This window comes from Curcuma longa, chromosome 14 (assembly GCF_044706935.1).
Source record: "Curcuma longa cultivar G26 ecotype Majalengka, Jawa Barat chromosome 14, ITB_CL_G26_1.1, whole genome shotgun sequence".
Classification (NCBI taxonomy): Eukaryota; Viridiplantae; Streptophyta; class Magnoliopsida; order Zingiberales; family Zingiberaceae; genus Curcuma; species Curcuma longa.
Genome location: NC_133874.1, coordinates 7,033,210 through 7,057,570, shown reverse-complemented (window position 1 = coordinate 7,057,570; position 24,361 = coordinate 7,033,210). Strand labels below are relative to the sequence as shown.

General features: G+C 36.7%; 4 protein-coding genes and 2 non-coding genes across 6 annotated transcripts; 4 read left to right on the top strand and 2 right to left on the bottom strand.

The window, feature by feature from the left end:
• Positions 1-889: 889 nt before the first annotated feature.
• Positions 890-9,157, bottom strand: LOC141845320 (putative mitochondrial import inner membrane translocase subunit TIM21). Its single transcript, XM_074733387.1, has 7 exons — positions 8,951-9,157; positions 7,567-7,585; positions 5,453-5,601; positions 3,594-3,775; positions 2,227-2,275; positions 1,985-2,104; positions 890-1,293 (listed from the first exon to the last, which is right to left on the bottom strand). Exons 1-7 carry the CDS (start codon positions 9,107-9,109, stop codon positions 1,135-1,137), a joined length of 837 nt encoding a protein of 278 aa, XP_074589488.1. The 5' UTR covers positions 9,110-9,157; the 3' UTR covers positions 890-1,134.
• Positions 9,158-10,147: 990 nt separating this feature from the next.
• On the top strand, positions 10,148-14,101 carry LOC141845048 (ATP-dependent Clp protease proteolytic subunit 5, chloroplastic-like). The gene is made up of 9 exons (XM_074733067.1): positions 10,148-10,321; positions 10,415-10,495; positions 10,580-10,697; positions 10,784-10,876; positions 11,955-12,000; positions 12,104-12,176; positions 12,790-12,824; positions 12,893-12,981; positions 13,719-14,101. Exons 1-9 carry the CDS (start codon positions 10,185-10,187, stop codon positions 13,917-13,919), a joined length of 873 nt encoding a protein of 290 aa, XP_074589168.1. The 5' UTR covers positions 10,148-10,184; the 3' UTR covers positions 13,920-14,101.
• A 368-nt stretch (positions 14,102-14,469) lies between these two features.
• LOC141845302 (uncharacterized) lies at positions 14,470-17,185 on the top strand. The gene is made up of 4 exons (XM_074733367.1): positions 14,470-15,117; positions 15,925-16,080; positions 16,254-16,628; positions 17,018-17,185. The coding sequence occupies exons 1-3, from the start codon at positions 14,551-14,553 to the stop codon at positions 16,623-16,625; spliced, it is 1,095 nt and encodes a 364-aa protein (XP_074589468.1). The 5' UTR covers positions 14,470-14,550; the 3' UTR covers positions 16,626-16,628; positions 17,018-17,185.
• A 165-nt stretch (positions 17,186-17,350) lies between these two features.
• On the top strand, positions 17,351-17,424 carry TRNAV-CAC (transfer RNA valine (anticodon CAC)). Its single transcript has one exon. It is a non-coding gene; the product is annotated as a tRNA-Val (tRNA).
• Positions 17,425-17,653: 229 nt separating this feature from the next.
• TRNAV-CAC (transfer RNA valine (anticodon CAC)) lies at positions 17,654-17,727 on the bottom strand. Its single transcript has one exon. It is a non-coding gene; the product is annotated as a tRNA-Val (tRNA).
• A 295-nt stretch (positions 17,728-18,022) lies between these two features.
• On the top strand, positions 18,023-23,492 carry LOC141845015 (D-xylose-proton symporter-like 3, chloroplastic). Its single transcript, XM_074733017.1, has 14 exons — positions 18,023-18,229; positions 18,319-18,425; positions 18,508-18,586; positions 18,679-18,738; positions 18,849-18,915; positions 19,009-19,133; positions 20,339-20,440; positions 20,533-20,910; positions 20,992-21,039; positions 21,129-21,191; positions 22,102-22,182; positions 22,397-22,495; positions 23,063-23,200; positions 23,284-23,492. The coding sequence occupies exons 1-14, from the start codon at positions 18,047-18,049 to the stop codon at positions 23,416-23,418; spliced, it is 1,665 nt and encodes a 554-aa protein (XP_074589118.1). The 5' UTR covers positions 18,023-18,046; the 3' UTR covers positions 23,419-23,492.
• Positions 23,493-24,361: the final 869 nt, after the last annotated feature.

Genomic DNA, 24,361 nt, shown 5'->3' with positions numbered 1-24,361 from the left:
GCCCATGCCAATACACTTAACTAGAATGAGAAATTTTAAGGAATATTTATAGGTAAATTTAGAATTTGAAAGCAAAAAAGACCATAGTACTATTCAGAATCAAGTTTCCTAACCATTTTAAGGGCAAAATAATCTTTTGCTCCTTTTGAACGGGGCACAAGGAAACTTTTGACTGAACTGAGACAAGTCTGTGTTAGGTCAAGCTCGAGCATTGCGACTGGCACCCATTTAGGGCTCAAGCCCAACTCGACTCCCCATCTATAGATGAGCTATGGGAGGCTCAACCTAGCCCATTTTCGACCACCTGCAAGTCCAAGGGGAAAACCTCAAGCCCCTAGAACTTCAGCCCCAACCTCGATGTCTAAACTAACAATAATATTACAACACAAACTTCAAAGGGATAAGTCTACTATGTAGTTCAACAATTGCTAGATGCCCAGACTAGTAGTATTGCGGCTTATGGAATCTATTTAAATTTGTTGTAAACAAGATTTTGCAATAAAGTTGTTGCAATAAGCAAGCTCTAGCCATGTTTCAACTTGGTGATCATCCAAAAAACTAATAAAATAAACACTCAAAAGAGGTACATGTAATATCGAAAGATCCACAACTAACCTATTATCAACTCAGATCCATTTCAATATGAACAATTCAAGCCTATTGAACTAAAGGAAACAATTACAAAATGAAATGTGCATACCATGAAACTTGTGACCTCAAATTGACTGCCCTTTGAGAAGCATCACTGCAAAGCAAGAACAGATTGGATGAGCATACTAATTGGCAATGGCAATAGTTCACATCCACAAAAGCTTGTCTATTGGAAGCAGCCACTCATAGTATAGTGACAAGGCAGAGATAAATTATCCATTGGTGGGTACAGGCACCAAAAGCAAAGAATAAGATTCATTATCAAAAAATTTCGGAACAAAGATATTGGTAAAATCTCCGGCTCCATCCATTCTTAGCTTCACCATCAAAATCAATACAAGGAGTAAATTCATCATAAATGATCATCCATTGTGTATTCAGCCATGTCGAAAGTTGGAACAAAGCATGAGCAGTATCCTGGCTCTGGAGTGAGGGTTCAGATAGTCAAAATCTGGAGATATTGAAAAGCATCCCTGGTGTACATTATGCAGGAACATATGACTCCAGCATGAACTGTGCGGGTGATGGAGACTTAATCTCGACAATCAAGTATGTGAAAGTCCACTTCTTATCGGCTTGGTTTTTGAACATTTCTGCATACACCTTTCCAAATCCACTAGGTCCACGAATATGGAAGCTTACCTGCATGAATACAAGTTGCCAATCAAACATTTCATTACGGAATGCGTCTTTAGAAAATAATGGTCATATCATTGAAGAGACATGGTGATATACAAGAATTCTAAGGAGAAAGGTTAGTGTGTACTTCAATGTTCCAGTATGGAGCTAATCTTTTCTGCAGTTCTGCCCAGCAAATTCAGATCTTTTTCAAGAAAAAAATGTGGAAATTTGGATCAATTTATACTAGTTCACATATGAATATTGGTCCTCTTTTCTTTCAATTGTGTCACTGTATAAGTTAAATAACATATAAGCACAACTAAGCTATCAAGCAAATGTCTTATGATTAAAGTTAAGCAATTAATTGAGCAATATTCAATTTTTTCTAAGGCAGGCAGTGGATAAATTCTGGAGAGAAAAAATGTCCACAGCAGGATATTATGATGTCGTCTTTAATGACCTTATTTTGATGTAGTTGGATTATTTTGTGTTACCAATATTAGTTTTTGAAAATTTATACTGTTGACAAGTTACATTGCACATGTACACTGAGCAAATATAGAAAATGCAAGCTTCCATTATGTATGCGTGTGTGTATATATTTATCTCAGATACTCAAACCAAAGACCTAATTACCTGTGGCTTCCTAAGGCAAGGTCCTAGACAATCAAATGCTAAATGAGATATTTTGATAAGATTGGGAGATAATGACCTCGACATGCTCAATGCCAGCTTCATCCGTCCAAACTCTATTGGGAATGCGTTGACGAGCAGCACGGTTTCTGCTTTCTTGGCCATATCCAGTAACAGGGTGGCCTATTCTAACAGTAACCTGGCAAATATGGTAAGATAACATGGGTAATAATATGAAACAACTCCCAAATGAGTGAGTAGGGGCATTGATTCAGTGATTTAAGAAACAGAAAAGTACTCAATTAGGCCACTGGAACATACCCGGCTATCATTCTGTACCCTTTCAAGTGCCTTTCCAAAAATTTTGTACCTACAGCAAAGATTAAAACAAACGCATGAGAAATGCTTTTATGTATATAATGATACAATCACGTAACCACCACCCCAGCGGCCCCACATATGTAAATGGAACGTATTCAAAAATCAAAATAGAATATTCCTCTATGATCATTTGCTAGCAAGAATTGGACTGATTTTAGCTTTCCACTTTCAATCTCAGCCAAGATCTAAATCTCAGTCCCATACCACTACCAATCCATGCTCAGACCTATTTGTGACATGTAGGATGTATTTCCTACAAGGGAAAGAAACCATGAAGAAAAAAAAGGTGATAAGTAGATTGTCACAGCTGTATTTTTTTTCATTTCCTATGATGGAAAAGTTAGAGGGAAGGAAACCACCGAAGCATTTTTTTTCCAGTTGTTCTCTATAGTGTTTTCATCCAATTTGGACAAAAAATCACTTTCACATGGAATAGAGCTAAAATCCAAGCTTGAAAAAATATTCTTTCAATATATATATATATATATATATATACACACCCTACTCACCCATCTGCTGGCAACGCACGGGCACATGTTGTTAAAATTATTATTATTTTTTAAATTCTAACTTCCTTACGTGAGAATTGAAAATCAAATTTGGACAAAATCTCATCTCTAAACCCCTAAAAACCCTAAACCTTAAAAAAAAAAAAAAATACTGAGTCAATTTGCCACATCAGCAGGTGCCCATGGGTCGCCTATAGATGAGTGGGTAGAGTAACAATTCCGAATATATTATCTTTCAAATATACATATTAAAAAAATCTTCCATCCAATTTTTTCACCTTCTTTCGCTCCATCAAAGAAAACAATTGGATAGTAGCCAATCAAGTGTTTTGTCTCTTGACTTGCATGCTCAAGTCAAAAATTGGTGTCAGACAATTACAATGCTGGTTCAGACAAATCGGAAAATACACATCCAATAGCATGCATTGAAAGTTGAATACCAAGTTTATAGTTCTGATAATAGCAGTCAATCTGTAAGCAGCTGCAAAAGCTGAAACTATTCCAATTTGTGAAAAAAAACATGAAAGAATGGTTGCATGATTAACATAATGTAATTATTTTTTATTCATCGTGCAGTTTGGAAAAGAACCATAAAAGAATGGTTGCATGATTAACAGAAAATGTAACTATTTTTTATTCATCACATGACAAGACAAAGTTGAATATTTTTTTACTTCATTCTTCATGCAGGATTAGTTGAGTCAAAACATATCATATAGTTGAAAACTATATGTTGTCAGTGTAAATCTTTGACACTAAACTATGATATCAACGTATCAAAAATTATGTAAATCTTACTCTTTAGGCTCAAAAATTAACTCTTTAAAAACAGCATAAGCAGCCACGCCTGCAACACCCAATCCTGCAAGTATTACAAGACTATACGAGGCACCCTCAGTAAATGTCACTGGCTTTTCTGGAATGTTGTATGTAGGTGCGTCAAAGGGATCTTCAATTTTTGATATATCTTTTCTGCTCTCCTGAGGAATTTGTATGAATATCAGTTCTTATAGACTATGATTGACATATAGTTCTTACAACATTATGATCAATTTTGAAAGTAGCATAGCTAATAAATCATAACTTAACCTTGTTAGGCTTATCTGTATCATCATTTCTGCACTCAAACAATTATGAGATAACTATGCCACATCGGGAATCCACTATCTTATTCCATGATTTCTCTACATATTGATTCATCGCCAATGAAATATCTACTCTGACAAATTGTTAAAATTAGAGCCACAAAATGACTAGTCACTTCATAAGATTGGTTTGTCAGCAAAAAGAAGATATGGTTTAACCATCCTAGCTGCCTAAATCTAATAGATCAGTCACAGTTGTTCTATTTAACTGTTGAAGTTCATGAAGAGTGAGAAGAAAGCATCAAAGAGTATGCTTCAACAGTATCCATATTCTTTGATAGGTTTTGATAGCTATTTATAAGGATTTTTACAACCAAATAAAAATGAGCCAACCATCAAAAACTAAGTGGATTGGCTTATGTTAATAAGAACTATGATAAGACTTCAGGAGATGAGATAAAATTTTCAGTTAAGCTATTTTACAAAATTTTGAGTTAAGTTATTTAGTAAAATGTTGAGAATTTAACCAATTCATATGAACAAAGATGACACTCAGTGAATCACTTTTGAAACATGTTGAGAATTTAACCAATTCATATTGACACTCAGTGAATCACTTTTGAAACATGTATTATCTTGTTTATTTTATCCATTTTAGTCTTCCCACACATCAATCTCAGTATTCTCATCTTGCTTCATTAATTTTTAAATATTATTTCCTAGCTACCCAATACTCTAATCCATATAGTAAGGTGGATTGTACATTTTCACCTACAATCACAGCTTTGGTCCATTTTCAACTACCATTACTTATCCTAGTAATGTATTTTCATCAATATCTCTTTCTCATTGAATAATGCATACAATAGAAGATATCTAAAGCTCTTTCAGCAATGGCATGCCCATTCATCTTGACTATTATCTCACTTCTTTTCTTATTATGTAAACTATGATTAATACATTTAGTTTTAGTTCTACTGAACTTGAAATTTGTAGTTTCTATTTTTTTCCTCCATAATTGAAGTTTCCAGTAGTCTATCTCCACTTATCAATAAACACTTTTATTTTGTGAATAACATACAGTAAAGAGATTTAACTTGAATATGATTAGGAATTCATCAAGTACTAACATATAAAATATTGAAACTTAAAGCTTACTATACACTAAAGAGATTTATGTTGTATACAATTAGCGAATTCATCTAGTACTAACATAAAGAAAAATGTAACCTTAGAGCTTAGCTTTGATGTAAACCTAAAACAATGAGAAAACCAATTTATCACATTCCCAATAGCCTATTACTGGTGACTAGATTATGACCTTTATTGCATCAATCTAATTGTTAGACATCTCTTTATAAAACAACATGAAAAGTGTATAGGATTATCATACATTTTTTTCAAGTCAATATAATCATATGCAAATCCTTCTTTTCTCAATCATATCAATGAGACAATGGCTTTCTCAAGTGGTAACTCAGAACTGAAACTAAGTAAAATAGCATAGAATCAAAGCAACGAAGTGAAATTAAAATGACAATCGAAAATCAATAGTGCAACTTCAATTCAAACCTCACTTCTCTTTTGTTCCGATGTGGAATAATTTGATGCACATGTTCTTGCTAAACATGGAAATATGTCAGGGTTTCTTTTGTAAATATTAGGTTGACCTGCAGAGTTTCTGTTGACCAATTGCCATCTGGAGAATTTGGTAATTTTTTCTGGAAATGTGGAAAACTTGTGTTAACTCACAATCTACTCTCAAACTCTTGAGAGCAAATATACAAGTCAAATAAAAGAGGGAGGAAAGGAGCTCAGAAGGGAAGGAAACCCAGGCATTTAATAGTATTTCACCATATAAAGAAAAACTCTTTGCAAATCAAGCCAACTGAAAACTAGCCACGTTGAAAATAAAGGTTTGCCAAGTAAAGAAGCTTCTGAAGATGGCTCATTATGTCATTGATAGTAGGTTTCCTGACAACATAAATCCAGTTATTGTGATGAATGCTAGTTTTAGAAACTTTAGGAGAACCGTGATGAAAGAAAAATGAGCATTTAGATTATAAACTAGAAGGAAAGAACTTGAAATCCTAAAGATAAATGATTGACACAGCGCGATGGGTGTTCTTAACTCATCACCTAATCTTTCATGTTTAATTACAGGGTAAATTTTTCTTTGATTAATCCAAAACATATGCAGAAAAGACCTGAAATTAACAAAGTCAGGGTTTCAAGCACAAGGGTCTTTTGAGTAGACTTAACTAATTTTTGGAGTAAAAGTGTACTAACACTAGCATGACTCAAACCAAAAGTTTAGGTTGCTAGGGAAGGATCTAATCTAAACTAATATTTTACATCATGATTAATTATTACAAATTAAACATATGGTTTATATTTATCAAAAAAGGGCAAAATATCAGAAGTACATTAAGACAATTCATTGTGTCACATTGTATTCTTGGAACTTGATTATGATGAACTATTGGATATGCCATGTCAGCACATTTATGTTGTTCATTTGAGGACTAGCAAATAGGGATTAAATGGCCAAAGATTTTGAAGGATAATCTCCTTTTTGTGCCCTTTTACAAAATATCATAATTATAAGAAAGGGATAAAATGAATATGTTGTTGGCACATTTATGATGTTCATTTGAAGGCTAATAAATAGAAATTAATTAACCAAAGGTATTAAGAGGATAATATCCAGACGAGGGGAAACACTCTTAACCAAAGCTATACCCCACTTAATGAAAATAAAGTGAGACTAATGAAACTGATAAGACTTAGATTATTTTGAACAAGGCATCAGTAGAAGTTTCATTTGGTATATACCTCAACATATAAACTGTCCACTTCGGTATGAATATAAGACAAATTCAATATCTTGGTTGTCACAGGTCCATCTTTAAAAAAAAATCGTTATATTAGTTGTGACATGACTGTTCAACAAAAATAGAAAAAGTAATTTTTCAGGTACTTCTCTTATGACAGACTCTGTTGATAAGCAAGTTATTAGTGACTAAGCATAATTAGCTAGAATAAAAATAAAAAGGGACCTGCTCCGAGATCAGATTAATTTATATGTCAGAGCATGATAAAATTGCATTACACGTTCACCAACACACTATGCGTTATTGTGACTTCTAAAGGAATACAGACAAGAACAAAGATATAAGAAGTCTCCAGTGGAATGACAATAATTAAGATTATGTATTTCTTACAATAAGCATAAGCAGTTCAAAAGAGAAAAGGATTTTTACATGTGCATATCTTGTTTTTATTTTTCATAGTTAGGCCTCTTCATTTAACCCGCCATACATGTATCAGACTCTCAAACTCAAGACCATCCATCAAACCCCCATTGATTATGCTTAATAATTTTCTTTTCAGACAATGTGGAGTTCAGCACCTAGTTCCATACCTATGTTAAATACTTGTACATTTGGAGTAACATACCTTGCATTTGCATTATATATTATACAAATTATAAGAAAATGAATAAAACTCATGGCAATGATTGTAGAAGGATGATTATGTTTATACATGCACATTATTGTATGCAAAGAAAAAATAGAAAAGGTGAGGGAAAATATACAGAAAATGACATGCTGATAACTTTCCATTACTTGAGGACAAGATTTATGATTGAAAATGGAACATAAAAGCCTTCAAAATTAGCTAACCTTCAGCATTTACGATATCCTGCAAAATGAGGAAGAAGAAAAACTGTAAAACTAATTAAGTGCCTCAATACAATATTTTACTGTGACTTCAATAGTTGAATACATTGCACTGGAAGCAGAAAATGCATGATGGTTTAGATGAAAATACTTTCTGTATATGCCATCGAGCAAGCATTGGTCAGTAAGAAATTATCAAAACAGTCACAGACTTGAGGTGCATCATTGTCAAGGAACTATAAAGAGAAACTAAGTTAACATAAATTTTTCATATCAAATGCACTGACGGCATGTCCACAACCTTTCCAATTTTTCATGGTTCAATTGCAGCCATGGTTAGTATTGAGAAAATTGGATAGATTGCATACAAATTATCTCATAGTCAAAAACATGCTCATCAGAGTTAATTAGTTTATTGACTATGCAAACTAGTTCATAAGTTCCAATCTTCAAATGGCTCTTTCAAAACTTCAATTGAATGATTAGTTGATAAAAAAGAGAGTTTTGGCTTTCTCTCACGCATTGTTTCAAAAAAGCATATTAAAAGACCTCGTTTCATTCATCTAAACCTTAAAAATCATATCAATTTAAATCCCTAAGTTAACCTATTTAGTAGGTTGTAAATCGTAAATGTTAACTTAACACTTGTTTTGACAGTGACAAAACCTTTAGTCATCAATATAAATTATTTTCTAATGTTTTAGTATTGACCACATATATCCACGCATGCAGAATATGTGTCATGCATACTTCTTGCATGCGTTTTTAAAGCCATGCTCTTACTGAGACAGAGGCAGAAAAAAATTCAACGTAAGTACCTCCAACAAACCTAACTCATTGACCATACATTAACACATGTAATTAGATAGCATATTTAGCTTCTCTGATGCCTAATTTATTGTGTGATTCAATCTTTATAGTAAGAGTAAGAGCCAGTATCTTCAAATTTCAACAGAAAATTGATCATGCATCAGCAGAAATCCAAGTTCTCGTTGATATTTCACATAGTCAAAAGACAATGACAACGGGCAAGTCGGAACACTCTCAAAGCAAGATGACTTGCATGATAAAAAACATGCCCAAAACTTCGGGAAAGGAATGATTTCTTCACCAAATTATCATTCCAAACGAAACGATTCCGTAAGAAACAACTGACATCGTGTTGGTTTAATAGATAGGAGGGTGCATACGAAAGGGCAACAAAATTTACAAAGGAGGAGCCACTAAGCGAGAATGAGACCAAGTCGAACCCATCCATCGATTAAGCCCCGGAATCTCAATGAATAACTCTTTTTTGTCAAAATAAGTAACGCACACGGAGAAAAATAAGACTCGGCAAGATCAAGTACGATGAATAAGGCCCTAGTAAAAAACAAAAGAAACTCGCCTTGAACGACGAATTCGCCCACGATCCCAGAGCCGATTCCTTTGCAGAACGGAAGCCGCCGGAGGGGTTACCGAACGCCTCCAGCCGGGAGGAGGGCTGAATCAGCCGGCGCGCGGCGGTGCGTCGGGCAAACCCTGACAAAACCCTAGACGCCATCATCAACCAGAACCCAAGCGGACGGGACCTGAGTTCGTCCTCGAGCTGGCGCAGCGACGCGAATGCCCGAGAAATTTGACGTGGGGGATACGCGACGATTTCCCGGTCGACCCGAACCAAATACTGAACCGGACCAGTAACAAAAGAGTTACTATTTAATAACGATAATTTATTGAACCTTGCTCTCAAATTTTACCTCTCAGGTTAATTAAAATTTATCATTTTTTTAATAATAAAATAAAATACCTAAATTTTCCACATTTTCAATTTAGGAGGAAGTAAATCGATAAATTACAGTTAATCACTATAGAAAAAATATTACTTTGGCTTCGTCGAAAATGATTTTAATATTCTTTAGCAAAAAGAAGAATATTTAAATATCTTTTAGCAAATGGTAAAATATACACCCTAGTAGTTTTATACGATCGATTTCATGATCATCTGTGATAAGATAAATTGAGAAGCGACAATTGACCACGATAGAGGAGGGCATTACCTATTCAACCTTTATCCACTTCAGCAATTCTATTCCGTTATAACCAATTCAACTATGCTTTTTACATAAATATTTGAATATCCTTTACTTATGAACAAGTCTGTCCCAATATTTAAATATCCTTCAATTGTTATTCATTGTCTTTTGAATATTATGAAATCAGCGACTCTATACAATTGATCTCATAATCATTTGTAAAGAATAAATTAAAAAGTTATAATTGACCACGATAGAGGAGAGTATTTGAATATTCTTCGCCTTAGAAACTTGATTCAATAAATTACCAAATTATTTATATGTAATTTTAAATATAATTAATTTATAAGATATTATATAAAATATAATAAATTAAATATGTGGTAATATTCTAGCTAGATAATTGAAGTCGATCTAAGCGGACTCATCTGAGTTGTTTTCCAGATCCGAAAGCGAATTCGATCAATTGATTTTCTGGTTCGATCGTTGGATTTGCGATTAGATTCGGTTTCTGTGGAGAAATTAACTGCGATTGTTATCGCATCGAAGATAACTTGATCAGATAAGAGATTAATCGAGGAGAGAGAGAGGAGGAGGAGAGTAACAATGGCGACAGCGGCGGCGGCTTCTTCCCCAGCAGTCTTCCCTCTCCAATCCTTCGCCAGGAACGGCCCTTCCCGAGCTCCTCGCGTCTCTTTCAACGTCTCTCTCATCTGTTCGCCTCGCTTTCCCGTTTCTTCCAGGTACTCTCGAGAGCTTCCTTTCGCCCATCCCTGTCCGTCTCCAGTTGCGTAGGTTGAGGACTTCAAAATTTCTGTTTTTTTTTTCTCTTACAGGAAGCACAGGGCAGTTTCCTGCAGATGGAGCTCTCCCAAGGCTGGCTCCTGCGCTCCCAGAAAAGGGATTTGGTCAATTAGGTCATTTTTTTCTTAAGAGTTGTTCATGTTTTGAAAGACGTTTTTTTTTCTCTCTTCTGATGTTGATCTGAACTTGATTGACAGGGATGATCTGGTGATGCCGTCGACACCTTACTTCCTCGCGGAGGTGCAGGGAGGGCAAGGGCCGCCGCCTGCGGTGCAGGAGAAGTTCCAGAGCGTCGTCAGTCAACTATTTCAACATGTATGAATTTATGCTATTAGTGTTGAATGTGCTAACTTCGCTTTTATCTAGGGATATGAAATCAATAAGAAAAAAACTGCTTGTAGAGAATTGTTAGATGTGGTGGACAAGTGGACGACGACATGGCGACTGTTCTTGTGGCTCATCTTCTGTACCTCGATTCTGTGGATCCTACAAAGGTTCTCTGATTTTTTTTTGCAGTATTTTTCCCAGTTCAGTGTCTTTCCGTGTTTCTTATCAGTCAAAGTTTTATTCATTTTATTTGGTTCATATCCATTAGTAAGGAATCTCAATTAAATTACTCATTGCATTTTAACTTCACGAGTCTCATTTATCCTTGTTCATAGCCGATAAGTCTTTGCTGTGCGAGGATAATAACATCAACATACTAAAATAGCTGGTGTAGTAGAGATGAAAATGCTATGCCACCTTATAAGGTTAATGTGGCATGTTCTCATCTTGCTAGTGTACTATGTGTATGTGCCATATAATTTGGTTTTACTTTCCTTCTTTAACTTCAACCATTATCATTGTCAATGCCAGCCCAAGATAAAAGTGATTGGAGATTGCTTTAGGCCCTCAGTGTGACAACCTTTTTTACAAAATACAAAATCTCATAGCAAGCTATTAGTCTACTTTTCAAATATGATAAATAAAATGAAACTTGGTTAAGAAGGTAAGAACATGTACAGACACGGTGCTTAGATTGCATGGTGAAACATGTCGGAATTTGTTTGATGAGAGATACAATGGTGGAGACTGGAGAGTTCCAACAGAGAACTTCTGAAGATAGAAATCCAGCAGAGAGAGAAAAATAGTTCATACTCCTTTGTAAGAGATAGGTGATATAAGAAATAAATAAAGTGAAAAACTAATGATACTGTTCTTTTGTTCTTTTTTTTTTTTCAAAGTTTTGCAAGAATATTACGAGTGTGATAACTTATATAACCACTCCCTCACAGATTACCTTAAAAACATGTGATACCAAGGATTGGTTAATGATGTATTATAACTAATATCAAAATTTTCACATTATTTGGGAGGAATAACATTATGATATATTAATCATAGACCCTCATCTGCATCTACATAGGTAATGAGTATTGCAAACTTGCTTATAAGCTATGTTCATTTTATAGTGAATACTCTGTGACTGTTCAATAATCATTTAAAAATCTTCCTTCATCATTGGGTAGACAATCTAAAATCATCTAGCTTTTTTGGAAGCCTTATCTAAAATGTTGTTATGTTTTGTAGGATATTGTCATGTATATAAACTCTCCAGGAGGATCTGTTACGGCAGGTAATATTTCCTCTTTTTTTTGCTCTGTGTTACTACTTTTATTTTTACACTTCTGCCAGTACTATGCCATTGCAAGGTAATTGAGTTGGTAGCATTTCATTAGGGATGGCAATATTTGACACGATGAATCACGTAAGGCCAGATGTTTCTACTGTTTGTGTTGGTCTGGCAGCAAGGTAATATCTATAGTTAGTTATGGATATTAACCTATTTTGAAAAAAAAGTTTAGCTGTATTAGTCTTTAATTAATTTCACTATCAGATGACTTTTAATTTTTGAATGCAACAATTCATATTGATGTTCATTAACAAACAATATTCTATTGCCTGCTGCATTTCAGAAAATGCATGAACTGCTTCAAAAGTAGTTTCTGCAAAAGATTCTTTTTGTAATCAATAGTCTCAATTGGTATGAACTGATTTGAATGCGTCTCTATTAGTTCTACAAGGCATCATGACTATAATTCTAATCAGATAAAACTGATGCAAGTAATTTTTTGTAATAAGAGATTAATCTTGGAGTTCTCAGTTGTTCATGCATAGAACTTGGTATTTTATAATTTCATCTCCATCTTTCAATTCCTATAAGGCCATTTTCCACTATAAAGACAATGAACAATTTCCACCAACTGATCATTTTATGGTTCATCTACAAGTTAAATTATTGATATCTGATAGCTGTGTTTCCAATTGTTCTTCTCTTGCACACAATCACTATTACCTTTATTGGCCTTTGGCTTTGTCATTGCATACTAATTTTCGTTATTCGTGTTTTCTTTCCTACCAACAGCATGGGTGCTTTCCTCCTGAGTGCAGGGACAAAGGGTAAAACTTTGGACTTCTATGATGCTTTGTCACGAATTTTCTTGTCTCTGATGATGAACCAAACACAGGAAAAAGATACAGCTTACCAAGTGCCAGGATAATGATCCATCAACCTCTTGGAGGAGCTCAAGGTTCACAAACAGATATCGAAGTCCAGGTAAAGCTTGAGTTTATGATGTTATACAGCTTTCTGCAAAACTAGGCCACTAAACCCTTGCTTATAGGTCAAATTTTAATTCTGATATAATTGTTAAATGATAATAATTTTGGTTGATACTTAATGATGTTTTCTTGATATTGGACGGTTGGAATGGAGAGGGAGTTATTGGTCTTAGGGTTTTATGTGATCGTTGTGCATAGGATCTGTTGTAATCTATGGATCATAGTCTTGACCAAGTAGGAAAAACAAATTCAAAAAGTTAATCTTGAAAAGTTGAGAATATTGAGATGCATGTGTGAGATTAATAGATTTAGGAGAACTGAATTAGAAGATAGGAGAGACAATAGGCTAAATTAGTATGGACATGTTCATCTAATAAATTTGATAGTCGGACAAATTGAGTCGGTTATAGTCGAAGGGGTAATGAATAGAGGCAAAATTCCGGTTAACGTAATAAGATTGAGGTGATATCATTGTAGTTATATAGTCTTGTATCGAATGCAATGGAGAAATAAGATTTATATAGAAAGTTGAGACTTAACATGGCTCAGATGTTGATGGTAAATATGAGTTGATCAGTTGATTTGTGCATTTATAAGAATGCAATGGTTCATAATAATTGCCTGGTTCGGTATGTGAAATACATTTCTTTTCTTTTTCTCCATAACTAGTTGAAACATAGGATACGTTATGATCGGACCTTGAGCATTTTTCGATCTTTTATTGATTCGCAGACAAACGAAATGCTTCATCACAAAGCCAATTTGAGCGGATACCTTGCATCTCATACCGGCCAAAGCCTAGAGAAGATCTACCAAGACACCGACCGGGACTACTTCATGAGCGCAAAAGAGGCTAAAGAATACGGGCTAATCGATGGTGTGATAATGAACCCTTTCAAAGCGTTGCCGCCGTTGCCAAGCCCCGAGCAATGAGGACTGACTAGTTGCGTCTGTGCGAGCAATCGGTTGATGTTTCGATCGAATAGAATCGTCCACGGGTAAAAAGTGCCGTTGATCTTTGTTTAGAACTTCAATTTAGGACATTTTACTACAAATTCTACATGTTGGTTTGTGTCCAAATGTTTCCATAGAGATGGCACTTCTGGGTTGTTTCTTGTGTGCACTCCTAAAATCCCAAAGGAAGAGATGTGTTCATACAAGAACATGTTTCCATCAAAATATTTAGTTGGAAATCCAATTACTTGGTCTACTTGAAATATATAATACTGTGAAATGTTTTTTCTTTACAAAATTCAATGATGAGTATTTGAATTCAAACAGAAAAATAAATTCTGGTGTGTTTTCTTATTCGAATGATGTATAATTTGTTCAGGAAAAAGTTTTAAATAATTTAAATTTTTTGGAAAAATAAGAATTGAAAGGAGTTAAAATTACCAAGAATAGAGCGTGTTGGTTTTTACCGTTAGTTTCTTACCCGGCTTATTTGTGGTTTCCGGCGGCCGCCGCCATAAAAGGCGCAACTTTGAACCCTAGGGGGCTTCCCAAACCCTCGTCTCCGCTTCGTGAAATCTCTTTCGGGAACGGGAGAAGAAGGCGATCGATCATGGAGAATAGGGACAAGACGCTGATTGCCGTGGGGTTCGAGGGGTCGGCCAACAAGATAGGCGTGGGCATCGTCGCCCTCGACGGCAGCATCCTCTCCAACCCCCGCCACACCTACATCACGCCGCCGGGCCATGGCTTCCTCCCCCGGGAGACGGCCCACCACCACCTCCGCCATTTGCTGCCCCTCCTCCGCACCGCCCTCTCTGACGCCGGCCTGACGCCCGCCGACATCGACTGCATCTGCTACACCAAGGGCCCTGGCATGGGCGCGCCTCTCCAGGTCTCCGCCGTCGCCGTCCGAGCGCTCTCCCAGCTCTGGGGCAAGCCCATCGTTGCCGTCAATCATTGCGTTGCCCACATCGAGATGGGCCGGGTGGTCACGGGGGCCGAGGACCCCGTCGTGCTCTACGTCAGTGGAGGGAACACTCAGGTCATAGCGTACAGCGAGGGCAAGTACAGAATTTTCGGGGAGACTATTGACATCGCCGTGGGTAACTGCCTGGATCGCTTCGCTAGGGTTCTTACGCTGTCCAATGATCCCAGCCCTGGGTATAACATCGAGCAGGTCCGCGTCACTCATCTTCTAAAAAAATGCTATTTTGAAGATTATTTAGTTATTTACAAATGATGAACAGTATTAATAGAATTAAAAATACCAGCAACTCACAGTACGGAATCAAATTCTCTCGTCTTACTGATTTGTAGCTCGACACCTTGGTCTTTGTCGTCAGATCAAGTCATAGTGCCTATTTGATACCTCATTGCAGCCAGTGAGCTAATTCCTAACGCTTCCTCGATTGAGCTGATAGGGTTTAGTAACATGTTCTGGTCGTTTCATGTAGAAACTGAGCATGATCGATGAACAATATCTCATTTTGTTAGAACTTTTAATTCTTCTAGCACTTGAATAATAGAACATTTTTAAATTCTTGCACTTTACTTTAGTTGATTCAAGAAGCTTCAGATACAACGAAGATACATGCAAACAATTCCACACATGTTTTTCTTTTGAAAATGTGAACTTTTTTGAGTGAGTGCCACTATTGATTTGTATCATTCAGGCAGTAGTATCTGAGAATAACTTTTTTTGTACCTTGATGAGTTTGCAGTTTATTTGTTAATTTGGTGGCATCCTTGTATTTGCCCCCCTTGCACATGATGGTCTATGATCTTCTCACTACCTATGAGAGTCTTATGTTTTACCATTGCTAGATCTGAAATCACACAAATAGGAAATGAATTTTGTATTAAGATCATTTGAATAAATTCTAGTGACCTCTCATTTTTTTTATGTTCTTGTCGTTGTTGTTTTGTGATTCATTTTAACCATGTTTTCTTTAACTCATTTGATTCTCGTGATTCTCAAATTCAGCTTGCAAAGAAAGGAGAGAAGTTCATTGATCTTCCTTATGTGGTTAAGGGTATGGATGTTTCATTCAGTGGTATACTAAGCTATATAGAAGCTACTGCTGTTGAGCTGCTTAAAAACAATGAATGCACACCTGCGGATCTCTGCTACTCTTTGCAGGTAATGTTTCTCTCTACTTGCGTATCCCATCGGAATGTTTTTCAATTGAAAATGTAGCCACTTTGTACGGAAAACCAGAAAAGGTGAAGGGTAACAGAATTAAGATGGAACACTGAACCATTTTGACTTAGGTCCGTTTCTTGCTAACTGTAATGAACTGACGCTGTGCCCAGGAAACAGTTTTTGCCATGCTTGTTGAGATCACTGAACGTGCAATGGCGCACTGCGATAAGAAGGATGTTTTAATTGTTGGCGGTGTGGGATGCAATGAAAGATTGCAAGAGATGATGAGGATAATGTGTTCCGAAAGAGGAGGCAAGCTATTTGCAACTGATGATAGATATTGTATTGACAATGGGGCAATGATAGCTTACACTGGTCTCCTTGCTTTCGCACATGGTATGACCACCCCATTAGAGGAATCGACATTCACCCAGAGGTTCCGTACAGATGAAGTTCAAGCAATTTGGAGAGACAAAAGTATTCCAAACACGACTGATCTGCAGGCTGATACTATTTGTGAGGGGCAGCAGTTAGAGGGATAGAAGGTATTTGACTTTGGCCTTCCTATGATATCTTTCTAATTTGCTATTACTTGAATGATTACTGCTTCGTAGGTGTATCAGAATGCACTTGTAAGTCATCTTAAACATTAAGACACGAGGATCTTACGTGGCAAAACTACACATATAAAATGAGTTGCATCGATCTATACTAAAAAGACAGCTTGAAGTATTTTTGTATTGATGTTTCTTTGTGTGAAAACCTGATTATGTTCAAGCACTTCATTGATTCTGAACATAAGCATTGGTATCATCACTTAAGATTCTGTATTACTGCTATCTACTGCCATCAGTTAACTGCTTGTGCTTGATATTTTTTATAATTGTAATACTCAATTTACTCTTTTTTTTTTTTTTTGTGATTTTGAATGCAGAAAAGGCACCAAAAGAAGTGTCCACGCATCAAAAGCCTGAACTCTGTCGATTCCGTATGGTTGTGAAAGCTTCAAGATATTCGAGCAAAGATTGTAATCTCATCATTTATGACAAACAATGTAGTAGAAAAGTTGTAGACTTGTAATACCTGTACACAATTCTTAGAACTTGTGCAAATCAGTTTGAAGTTTATGAAAATCCATGTAAAATAGAAAATTAAAAAAAAAACTCGAAGGAAAACTCAGGAACTAATGCGCAGTCGCAGTGGTGATGACGTGTTCTAAACTCAATGAAATAATATATATTTAATAAATTGGACTAGTGTATGCATTGTCTGGGTGGTGTAGTTGGTTATCACGCTAGTCTCACACACTAGTGGTCCCCGGTTCGAACCCGGGCTCAGACATTATAATTTTATTTTTTTTTAATTTTTATTAAGAACAGCTTGTGATCTTCGGTTCGAACCCGGGCTCAGACATTATAACTTTATTTTTTTAATTTTTATACAGCTTGTGATTAATACTTAAATGTTAAAAAAATTTATTGTGCAAAAACCAATTTTTTATTTTTCATTTATTCTTAAGCTTTTGAAGAGAACGTGTGCAGTAACCTAAAAAATTTACAATCAAAACCCTTGTCTGAGCCCGGGTTCGAACCGGGGACTTCTAGTGTGTGAGACTAGCGTGATGACCAACTACACCACCCAGACGGCGTTGACATATATTCTTTGTAAAAGTTTCTTAAATAATTAACGAAGTAGACTTTGATTATTGATATAGATAATAAATAGATTCTTATTTATCGCCATTATATGATTCACATGGCTAATCCAGAGTCAAGACTGGTGCCCATTTATTTGACTTTAATTTTACCCTCAATTCTATTCGTTAGGATTCGAACAACCGGGTCCCACGAGCTGCCTTCTACTAATAGCAAGGAAGGTATAGTCTCGGGTGAGAATATGGGCAATTAAAAAAGTTTTATTATCCGTGTTCGGCCATTGTTCCTCGGCGAAAGCTTGCACGCGAATGGCGACCATGTCGGTCTCTTCCGCCACCGTGCGCGCCACCGCCGCATCCGCTCCGCCGCCTCTGTCCCGGTTGCCTTCCTACTCTTTGGGCCACTTCGGAACGATCAAGGAGAAGAACGACACGCGTCTGCACTCATCTCGCCGTTTCTTCCTCCCCTCCGTCGCCTCGCTCAATCTCAGGGTACGGTTCCACCCGATCCCTTTCTCTTTTGGTGTCTGTTTTTTTTTTTTCATGCTTCCGGTTTCTTAAATGTTTTCATTTTGAAACAGAAGCTTCGCCTGCAAGCGCAAGGCGCGGATTACTCCCCCCTGTCCCCATCGGAGGATGCGGACGATGTGGAAGACGGCGAATTTTCTTGGTCGTCTGTCGTTCCTCCGTAAGTGAAGCAAAATCCCACTTGTTACTTCGATATTTTGCATTGTGAGGGGTGATTTTGATGGTCAAGTCTCGAAATTTAGGTTCTTGTTCCCCGCGTTGGGGGGCCTTCTCTTTGGTTATGACATTGGAGCCACGTCCGGAGCTTCCATTTCTCTCCAAGTAAGTAAATTATCTCATCGTTATCCTTCCTTCTAGATTCAAAGTTAAAATGGTAAAGGTCCTGTTTAGCATTCATTATTGTTTCTTTGCAGTCCGCCGAACTCAGTGGTACCACTTGGTTCAGCCTCTCAGCGGTGCAGCTTGGGCTTGTGGTACTTCTCAATTTGATTTTGTTACAATTTATATAGATTCATGGTTTCTTACTTAAAACTTCTGTGCTAGTATAACTAGATGGAGTTTTCTTCGTAATGTGTTTATTCAGGTGAGCGGTTCACTTTACGGAGCTCTTGCAGGATCACTCATAGCATACCCCACTGCTGATTTTCTTGGTGAATTTTTAAGCTTATCCTTTGTTCCAACATCATCTAGTATGAGATTTTTCTGTTGTTTGTGCATATTTTAGGACAACTGTATTGGTGTAGGAAGAAGAAGAGAATTGATTGTAGCTGCTGCACTCTATCTTGTTGGTGGGTTGATCACGGGATTTGCCCCTGATCTTGTTGCTCTTATCATTGGTCGATTCATCTATGGCACTGGCATAGGATTGGTAAGTGGCAAAAAACTGGGGTAATTGTTTAATACTTGAATCATGAACCGGTTTGTTTTGGGACCGATTAATTTTAAAAAAAATTCCACAAGGTTATAACATTCTTTTTACTGCATGATTCTCCTCTATCTATAAGAACTTGACTCCCTTGAGTGAGGAGACTAGAAATCATGATCTGCATTTCATCATTGTGAATGTGTGGAATGGCCAATCCAGGGAGTCCTTGGGGAAGTTGATTATGGCACTTCCTTTTAAACTATATAAACTTGATTGGGGCCATTTGGTGAAGTTATCTTTTATGATAAAAGCTTTATCATTATATGGGGTGTCCATCCTATAGATCAGATAATGTTGTGGGCTTGTGTGGTGCTAATATATTTGCCTGTCAATTATGTCAACAATTTCATAGGTTGGCTATGTTGTAAAGGGGAGTGCAACTATCAAAATTTAAGTAGTTTGACCTGTGGAAATCAATAAACAAAGACAGAAGTCCAAATGTTCCTTAGTAAGATAGCAAATCCTCTATGTTCAAAATAGGACTAATGTTTAATTCATTTAGCAAGCCAAGATAAAGAACATTAAGCGGGTATGAAGTTTCTTGAATGAGATCTTAGAAAAGTATTCAAGACATATGCGTACAAGAGCATGATCTCCGTTTTTGTACTCATTTAGTTGAAGGTGTCATTAGCAAGCATTTTACAATTCTAATGCAATTTTTCTCCTAGTACTTGTATGAATCTCTAGATGCTCTCTAAAAAACTATTAGCAAACTCATGTGGGAAGAGATAGGCAATGAAATCAGACAATAAGCTAATGAGATAGGTATCTGTAAACAACTTCAAATGAGCATCAATGAGTTGATTGGTTTTGTATAATTCGTATAAGCAAATTTAATAATTGACAAAGAAGAGTCCAAATCTCTCTCTCGCTTCTTTTTTTATCAACTAGACACCTAAGCTGATTTTCCTTCTCCACCATTTATACCCTTACCAACATAGCCCTCTTCATAACATATGGTATTTATTAGTGCATTCATGCTTGGAAATAATGAGAAGAGAAAGATGAGGTTGAATGTGAAGAGGGAATAGGAGATAGAAGGTTCAAAATAGAAAAATACTTTTTCATATAAAGATTGTTTCCTTGCAGTTGTACGAGCACACTGTTCTCAGTAAAATGCATTCAATTTCGTGCATCTTCTTTCATAGGCCATGCACGGAGCTCCTCTTTATATTGCAGAGACTTCACCATCACAAATACGTGGAACACTAATTTCACTGAAGGAACTTTTCATTGTTCTTGGGATATTGGTGGGTTTTCTTTTTATTCGGTATCTGAAGTACCTCTCCTATGGAAGTGAAATTTTCTAACTCTCAAAGGTATCTTTTGATTTTTGATGTAGTTGGGCTATCTTGTGGGTAGTATTCAGATTTCTGCTGTTGGAGGCTGGCGTTACATGTATGGTGTAAGTGCACCAATTGCGCTTGTAATGGCTTTGGGCATGTGGGCTTTGGCACCATCTCCGAGATGGTTACTTCTAAGGGGAGTTCAAGGGCAAGGTTCTTTGGAGGATTATAAAGAAAAGGCTATTAATGCGTTGACAAAGCTTCGGGGTCGTTCAGTTACTGATAAAAAAACTGACAAGGAAATAGAAGAAACATTGACTTCTCTGAAGGCTGCCTATGCTAAGGAAGAACCTGAAGGTAGTTTCTTGGAGGTCTTTCAGGGAGCAAGTTTGAAGGCTTTTATAATTGGAGGAGGGTTGGTACTCTTCCAGCAGGTGTTTGACTAATTGTGAATTTGCTATGATCCATAAATTGAGAAACTGCTATTGGTGAAAACTGAATTCTTGTCTCCTCAGATAACAGGACAACCAAGTGTCTTATACTATGCTACTTCAATTCTTCAGGTACTACACATTAGATGAATGTCTGTATGTTTGAGGGATAGAGTAATTTAATTTCTTTTGTTTTTTAATGTCCTTTTTCTCCTGCGCAGAGTGCTGGATTTGCAGCTGCATCTGATGCTGCTAGAGTTTCAGTTGTGGTTGGGTTTTTTAAGGTATCTGAATAAGTTACACTCTAATCACATCTTAAGGAAAAAAACACATGAATAAATTAGAATTTTTATCAGAATTATGTTGTATGATGATGTATGGCTCAGCAATTGACAATATCATAACAAAATCAGAGTAGAAAATAATTGTGCATTTTGCTAAAAAAGGAACAATTCTGGTTTAATCATGATTATAATCCCATGTATTATGCAACCGATTTAGGAGCATTAAGATACATTAGTAGCCATCTGGTTTTCCCAATCAATAGGCCAAAATTCTCTATGCAAGAGAAGAACATTCTAATTTTTCTAAAGATTGATTCATTATTTCACCATTGTGTAGCCTATGTGGCTAATTTGGCCATGGCCAAATTCTTCTTGCATTTTATTTTATGGTTGTTGAATTCAAAAAGGATTAGGGCAATTGCTAGAATTGAAGAGGAAGGTGAGTTAAAATTTGGCATTCATAATTTTATAGAAATACCTTGATGTTGTGGGACAGCACAGGGCTGCCTCGATTGGGGTTGCTTGATGCAGGGTTCAACCATGATGTGTCAAATGGTCATCCTTAATTCCAATTCATGTAAAAAAAACTATCAGTGAGGTAATCTTGCGACAAGTTACCTAATCTTCTATACTATAGACTGCATTATATACGTGGATCCACATGTCACAATTTGCAGATATTGTCTCTACAGAGTTAAACAAGTTACAAACAATTATTTCTTTGACATTATCTTTCCTTTACCGTGTGAAGTCCTCTTGTACTTGGTTATATTTGTCTTGGTATTTCTTTACGAGTGCTCAGCTGTTTCTTCTTGGCATATTCTTTCAACGTTGTTTGCTGTATAATAGTCAATAGGTGAAAGATCCATCCTAGTATATTGTTGTATAAATGAGAATTTTATGATTTCAGTTGCTGATGACTGGACTAGCTGTTCTGAAAGTTGACGACCTTGGGAGACGTCCATTGTTGATCAGTGGTGTTGGTGGAATTGTATGTACTTAATTTCACTTATCTACCTCGTAATGTTCATAGTGATACTTATGATCCTTGGAACATGTAGCATTAAATGATTGTGGTGGTTTTAGAGATTAGTTTCTTCAACTTTTACATGCTGGCGTTTTTAGTTATCGCATCGAAGTTTTTATCGCAGCATTAATTAGTTATTCAAAGGTGATAAAGAAAACTTTCTTCTTGGATAATGCAGGTGTTATCTTTATTCCTTCTTACAGCTTATTACAAGTTTCTCGGAAGCTTTCCTCTGGTTGCAGTAGGTGCTTTGCTTTTATATGTCGGCTCATACCAGGTAACTTACATCTTCACCTTGCATATCATTGAATGTAATAATCTTTCATTTTATATGCTAATTCTCGGAAAAAATGTCAAAAAAAATTTCCATCAGTTTTTTTATGCCAGTTTCAAATGATATGTAAAGATGCAACTAGAGTTGTTCAATTGTGTACTAATAGATAAGTCGAGCTTGTTTGTATCGATCATATGACTGACCTTCGCAAAGTTTTATATGCCATCCCTCGTAGATATTAGTAATTTTACCATGAGAAAGGGTCTCATCCGCAAATCTATTACAAGAATCTTGTGTGAATTCACGTGTTGCATATCGAAATAAGTTGAAGAAGACTCTTAGATATGTACAATTCTCTGTAAGCTCTTACAAATCTATATTTTGCTCCATTTCATAAATTCTTTGTGATATTTGTCGGGATAAGATCATGGTAATATATGATTTTGAATGTCAAGAACATCACAAATACCCTCTGCTATGTAATGGAGAGATAGAATTCTTGTAGTCGACTTCAAATAGTTGGAATAAACACAACATCTTGATCGATTCTTGATCGTGTGTGTTTCGCAGGTATCGTTTGGCCCGATCAGTTGGCTGATGGTTTCTGAAGTATTTCCTATTCGTACAAGAGGGCGCGGAATCAGTCTCGCAGTTCTAACCAACTTCGGGGCGAATGCATTAGTCACATTTGCCTTTTCTCCCCTGAAGGTATCATAAAGTTCAAGATTCGATATCATAGTGTTCTTAAGTTTTATATCTGGCAAGTAATATGCTTCGAAACCATAATGTAGGAGCTTCTTGGACCAGAGAACATCTTTCTTCTATTCGGAGTGATTGCCTTGCTCTCGCTTGCCTTCGTTCTTTTCTACATCCCGGAGACGAAAGGCCTGAGCTTGGAGGAAATCGAAGCTAAGATACTGAAATGAAGCTGTTCATCTTGCTTCGCGAACGAATTTTCGATAGCTGACAAAGCTATTTCCAGAAAAGTTTCAGTGAAACACATCTTCATTGTTCAGTTAAGTAGCTTCCACGATCAGTCGTAGGTCGGCTCGTTTGATCGCACTACCGTCCTCAGTCGTAGCTTCCACGATCAGATCGACATGTCCTCTATGTCGGTGTACCCTTAGGAGTTATGTTGATGGTGAAGGCGAACAATTATGGATTGAAGTCACATTCGAGCACAATCTCGCACCACACTCGTGGATCGACTACCTCTATCTCACCGTATTGCCACGACTACATCAACAATCATACTCATGACCCCTCATATTTCCAATGTCTATTAATTAAATATTATTACCCATAAATTAATTTAATAATTTTATAAATAATAAAAAAATCATTCAATAAAAATTTAAAATTCCATGAAATATCTAACGCGCGAAGTGATCTCGTACCTCTCACTCCCCTTGAGATCAGCCCAATCCACCACTGGTTTCTGAATCCGTCCCTGATCGTGAGGAAGCGCCCGGTGAACTCGGCGGAGCCGCCGCCTGCGTTCCGGAAGCCGGAGATGTCGCTGGCGACGCTGATGGAGTACGGGCGGATGCTGGTGGGGCGGTGGCGGAGCAGGACAACATGAAGGTGCATCTCGCCGACAAGTACCTCACCGGAGCCGCCCTCGGCGACGACTACGGTCAGGATTAAGCCTCTAATCCCATCCATAATCACCCTGAAATCAATTAAATCACTCGTCTAATACTGGAGATTAGTCCCGGAAGGCTGCGCGCATCCTAAAGCCTCCAACTTTGATCCGATAGCCAGGAGCGACGATGGCAGCTGCCTCTGTACTCCTAACTAACTAACTGCATGTTTACTACAAGTCATTATATCTTTTTATGTGAAATAAAAAGAGAATAAATGAATAAA